A 5,980-nucleotide genomic window follows, 5' to 3' on the forward strand; every position below is an offset into this window, starting at 1 on the left:
AATATATCACAAGAAAATAGTATTTATGTTAAATTAAATAAACTTTTATAATTATTAATTATTTTTATCAAATATACATATTCTCTTAAGCATTAAGAAAGTTAAAATTAAAAAACAACACATATTCAAATATTAGATATCAAATAGTTAAAAATAATTCAGATTTTAAATTCAATGATTAGTTTAAGTTCAATCCTGGATTTTTCACAAAATTAAATTTAAATTAAATTTCAACATTTAATACATAATTTTAGAAAACGTCCCTTAACCAACCCATGAGAATCACCAAACTGGCCATTGTAACCCCGAATAAGTATTTTAGTACCACAGGTACGTACCCCCATCAACAGCCCAATTCACAAGAGCATCAAAGCGTCTCACTAGAGCTTAGAGAACATCTCGGCCAGCGCCACCGCTGCAACAGGCACCTTCTCCGGTGAGCTCTCTCTCCCCCACTTCTTCCCCTCCCCCCCCCCCCGCTCTCTCTCTCTCTCTCTCTCTCTCTCTCTCTCTCTCTCTCGCCAGTTCCTGCTGTCAGCTCTCTCAGGCGAGCTCTCTCTCCCTCGCGGCGGCACTGCCTGATCTGAAATCATGCGTCTGATTCCGGCGGCTCATATTCCTTCGACCTCCATAGCATCAGTCGTCGCCTTTTTTTTAGTGTTTTCGTTTACATTCAAATTTATCGGACATTGACTCCAGCCTTGCTCTTGTGCATGATCCAATTAGATTTTTGTTTGTCTGTGTTTTCGTTTGCCCGAGAACGCTTATGATTTCGCTGCTGTGTGTTGTGCGGTTAGCAGGTGGGGACAAGCATTGTTTTTCCTAGTCTCTGTTAGTAGCGAGCCTACTAAAAGAGTAGCTGAGCATATCTAGGGCTGATTTTTTGTATTTGGTTGTTTATATATGTTTATGTGATTCAGTATGACAAATTCTTGATTAGATTTACATATGCTTTATAATTGAAAAATTGCTTATATATGCTTTATAAATGGTTCTGTGGTTGTTTATATGTGCTGATTTGATCTGATTGATATAAATGTGTTTTTGCGAGGAAAAATTTAACATTTCATTATGGCCACCATTTATTTTATGGCAATCTTTTAAAAATTGAAGTTAAATTGAACATTTACAGTTAAATTGCAAAAATAAATAATTCTGCAATATGGTCATTTTCAGAAACTGACATATTTTTCATTCCATTCCAGTCACCATTGAGGAATACCAAATGCCGGAGTGGAACTCAAATTGTGATTCCGGTAGTCATTCTATTTGACTAATCAAAAGCAGTAGTTGCATCCCAACAGTAGTCCCATTTCTACCTATATTCTATTCTACAAACCAAAGGAGGGGTTAGTACTGGACTAGCATTGGCTATAAGAAAGAGGCACATGCAAGTTTGTGTTCTCTTCCACTCCAGGCAAGCTCATTTAAACTGTGTAGCTTTGTTAAATGAGCAGATGGTTCTCTGGGCTACCAATCAAGAAAACTCCTCTTTTTCCCCTCAACTTCTCTTATTCTTCTTTCTCATTCCACTCTTTTCAGTCTACTGGCAAGCTTCCCACTTGCATCGCGTCCTTGAAAGCTTGTGCCCATCACCAGAACCTCACCAAAGGCAGAGAAGTCCACGCATGGATGCTTATCAATGGCTTCCTCAGATCCCCATTATCCGTCACCAGCTTAATCAACATGTACGCTAAGTGTAGCCAAATGATTTATGCCCTTTTGGTCTTTGAATGTTTGGCCTCGGATTCAAATGTTTATACTTGGAATGCAATCATTGCTGGTTTCATTACCAATGATCTAGCCCAAGATGCGTTTCAGTACTATAGAAAAATGCGACATGTGGGAGTTTCGCCTGATAAATTTACATTTCCATCTACAATTAAAGCTTCTTGTGATCTTTTGGAGATAAAGAAGATCCATGGGGAGTTATTCAAATTTGGGTTGGAGTTTGATCCGTTTATTGGTAGTGCTTTGGTGAACTCTTATTTAAAATTTGGTTTTATGGATGATGCTCATACCTTGTTTGAAGAATTGCCGATAAGGGATGTTGTGCTTTGGAATGTAATGATGCATGGCTATGTGCAGATTGGGCAGTTTGATATGGCTTTGATGGTTTTCAGACAAGCGAGTGAAGAAGGGATTGTTCCCAGTAAATTCACTGTTACTGGGATCTTATCAGTTTTTGCTGTGACAGGGGACCTTAAAAATGGGAGAGCAGTTCATGGGTTTATAATGAAAATGGGGTATGATTCAGGAGTTGCAGTTTCAAATGCTTTGGTTGATATGTATGGAAAGTGCAAATGTGTTGCTGATGCACAGAAAATTTTTGAAATCATGCTTGAAAAGGATATATTTTCTTGGAACTCAATTATATCTGTTTATGAACAGTCTGGTGATCATGATGGAACTCTACGGATTTTTGATCAAATGTTAGATGCTGGGATTCGGCCTGATTTGGTCACAATAACAGCGGTCCTTCCTGCCTGCTCCCATCTGGCAGCATTGAGGCATGGTAGAGAGATTCATGGTTACATGATTGTCAATGGGTTGGGGAAGGATGTTGAGAGTAAAAGCATTGATGATGTGTTTGTGAACAATGCCGTTATGGACATGTATGCAAAATGCGGTAGCTTGAGGGATGCTCACTTGGTTTTTGATAAGATGATTAATAAGGATGTGGTATCATGGAACATTATGATCCTGAGTTATGCCATGCATGGGGATGGCGGTAAGGCATTAGATATGTTCTCTAGCATGTGTAAGGAGCAATTGAAGCCTGATGAGGTCACATTTGTTGGGATTCTGTCAGCGTGCAGCCATGCAGGATTTGTGTGTGAAGGTCGTGAGTTCCTGAGACAAATGAAGTCAAAATATGGTGTGGTTCCACAAATTGAACATTATACATGTGTGATTGACATGCTTGGCCGGGCTGGGCAGCTTGAGGAGGCTTATGAGCTGGTATTAACAATGCCAATTGAAGGCAACCCAGTAGTATGGAGGGCTTTCCTAGCAGCATGTCGGCTCCACAAGAATGCTGCTTTGGCTGAGGTTGCTGCACAAAGGGTATTTGAACTCGATCCAGAGCATTGTGGGACTTATGTGCTAATGTCAAATGTTTATGGAGAAGTTGGTCGATATGAAGAGGTATTAGGGATGAGGCATACAATGAAACAACAAAATTTGAGGAAAACACCAGGGTGTAGCTGGATTGAGCTCGAAAGTGGTTTGCACGTTTTTGTTACTGCTGATAAGACACATCCTGAAGCATTGCTTATTTATGCAGGATTGAGCTCATTAACTGCTCGTCTGCGTGAGCATGGATATGTGCCTAATGTATAGATTCAGATATGCACAGGGCATTAAGAGCAGCATCTGTTTTCTCTAACTGAAAATTTTCCTTTTCCATCTTGATTTAGTTGCAAAAATTGAGCAAATTGGATTAAAAATTTCAAGAAGTGATATGATGATTCCTTTTGGATAAAACTTCAGCAGAAGTTGTTTTTGTTTGATTTCAATGTGGGGCATTTATCATATAGTGACACTCAATCATGCCAGGGTTAATGTGATTAGACATGAAACATATGTAGAAAGGATTGTGAATTTAGCAGCATGGAATGAAGAAGCCTAAGCTATTTTTGTGGGGTGTGTGGATTGGCATGCAACCTCAGGACAGTCCATCTCCACATTATTTTCTTTTCACAAGGTAATTTATAGCCTTGGAAATTACTTCATAATTGTGGAAAGTACCATGCTATGTTCTTTATTTGCTATATTATTCTTTTGTTTTATTTTGATCTGCAATGACAAGCCACTTGAACATTGCAACAACAATTAGGGCAGGCAAATTAAGAATTCTATTTTGTATTATTATTTAGCTCATGATTTGTGTGTGGATGGAAGTAGATTTTTCCAACATATTGTGCATTTAATTTTCTTAAATAAGTATTTCATAAAAAAGCACTTGTTTATGAGAGTGGTAACATCCAGATATTACTTTTTCGTTTTTTTTTTTTTTCAAACTTTTGGAAGTTTTATTTTCTCTATGGCACCCTGATGCAGCCAGCATGGAGGATTTTATTATATTTACCTTTTTAATTTATGGTAGTTTTATTAGGATTATGTCTTCAAGATTCTAGGTTATTTGCATTTAAAAAACTGGTATTGTGGCTTAATTAGGTTCCTTAATTTAATTTCTACATCTTCTGAGCTTTGTAAGCCTATGGCGGCCCCTAACTATTAGTTCTCGAGGGGATTGGAATTGAGAGTTAACATTGTTGGATGTTAGTCCTGCATCAAGTGGTATCTGAGCTGACTCTATCTAACACTACTGATAGTGTTATTTGATAGGGTTTGCAATTTCAAAAGTTTTGGACAAGAAAAAAACATTCATGTTTAAAAAAAAAACAATTTTTTATTGTTTTTCAGTTTTTCTATAAAAATGTTGAAGAACAAAAAAATTGTATTTTTAAAATTGTTAAAAAATTAAAAATGAAAAATTGAAACCGTGACTCTGCAAAGTGTGAACAGTTCCTAATGTTTTGAGGTTGTTCAATTCAACTTACATTTTTTCTTTTCTCAAGTGTTGAGTTGTACAAGTCATAGTTTTAAAAATTGATGTGTAATGGCCAGTACAGCCATAACAGTATCATTGGCTTCTGAGACTCTTACAAGGCTATATCTTGAAATCCCCCTGGATAACAACTGTAGGTCCGTAACAGGCACCATTGCGGTCCATTTAACAGGCTGTTACGGACTGTTATAGTGTTAGACTGGCTGTGAATGACTAAAATAGGTTATTGACTCTTTATTTTTTGGTTTTTGCGTTTCCGGTTTCCCCCTCTCGTTTCTCTTTATTTAAGCTTAGAAAACTCAGTTTCAAGTTGGTTTATTTTAGTTAGTACTTTTTTTTTTTTTTTGTAAAAAAAAAAAAAACATTTTTGGGTATATTGTCCTTGACATTTAGTATGCATTTTTTTTTTTTATAACAAGAATCAATCAAATAAACCCAACTTTTTTCTCTCATTATTTTACTTATGTTCGTATACTCGGTTCTTTCAATTATTTATTTATTTTTTGTGTTTTTCTTACAACCAATTTGGAGACAAAAATTCATTCTATTGTTATGCATTTTTGTTATTGTTTAACGTATGGACACCTATATTTTATTTTTTAGATAACAAAAATTCTATTAAAGACTAAAAGTACAAAAATGGCATTCTATGTTTTATATGTCTTTATATTTATGATTACTTAGTTCAAACTTCACCCATAATCAATATATTGATAAGTAGCAAATGCATGCTTCTTCTCGCCAAAAGCAATGAAAGCTACCAAGATAACATCCAATACTTGTAATATATGTTATATTTAAATTGATTAAAATTTACTAAAAAACATTTAAAGCATTAGGATATAGGATTCCTGGATCAAAACATGTAAATCTATATGCTTCTAACTATTCTGCTAATGCAAAAAATTAATTCACGGATGCTATGTCTGTTACCTGTTATGTAATGTTTGCGATGGCTGCAATTGTTACACTAGGATCCTTACCTTTAAGCAGACTGTTACCATTATTTAAAACCATGGTATAAGTGCCTGACCTTGATGTCCTATTTGAAGAAATCAATTGCAGCAACATAAGTAGGTCTCTTTCTCTGTCTCTGTCTCTGTCTCTGTCTCTGTCTGTCTGTCTGTCTCTCTCTCTCTCTCTCTCTATGCAGATTGCTAAATGTATTGCTAAGCTACATGTTCCTACTTTTCTCTATCAATTTATGTTGATGATCAATTCACATCCACAATCTGTTTAATTCCATGGTTAAATAGGGCTGTTGTTGAGTCTAAGGCTACTCAACACCCAACTGCAGCCTGATGCTCATATTTCCTTTCAATCATAGTATCTCAATATATCAAATGATTCACTATGGTTAATCAATCTCTTATTTGCTCCGTGATTGCTCGACTCTTTCTTTAATCG

General features: G+C 36.1%; 1 protein-coding gene across 2 annotated transcripts; it reads left to right on the plus strand.

Annotated features, from left to right (window-relative positions):
- Positions 1-292: 292 nt before the first annotated feature.
- LOC131144239 (pentatricopeptide repeat-containing protein At3g14730-like) lies at positions 293-3,675 on the plus strand. Of its 2 annotated transcripts, XM_058092762.1 has the most exons (3): positions 340-436; positions 1,206-1,417; positions 1,543-3,675. In XM_058092762.1, the coding sequence occupies exon 3, from the start codon at positions 1,633-1,635 to the stop codon at positions 3,340-3,342; it is 1,710 nt and encodes a 569-aa protein (XP_057948745.1). In that variant the 5' UTR covers positions 340-436; positions 1,206-1,417; positions 1,543-1,632; the 3' UTR covers positions 3,343-3,675. The 2 variants fall into 2 exon arrangements, with proteins under 2 accessions (XP_057948744.1, XP_057948745.1); XM_058092761.1 differs by having other exon boundaries at positions 293-436; positions 1,206-3,675.
- The last annotated feature ends 2,305 nt before the right edge of the window (positions 3,676-5,980 follow it).

The sequence above is a fragment of the Malania oleifera genome, chromosome 12 (genome assembly GCF_029873635.1).
Source record: "Malania oleifera isolate guangnan ecotype guangnan chromosome 12, ASM2987363v1, whole genome shotgun sequence".
Taxonomy (NCBI): Eukaryota; Viridiplantae; Streptophyta; class Magnoliopsida; order Santalales; family Ximeniaceae; genus Malania; species Malania oleifera.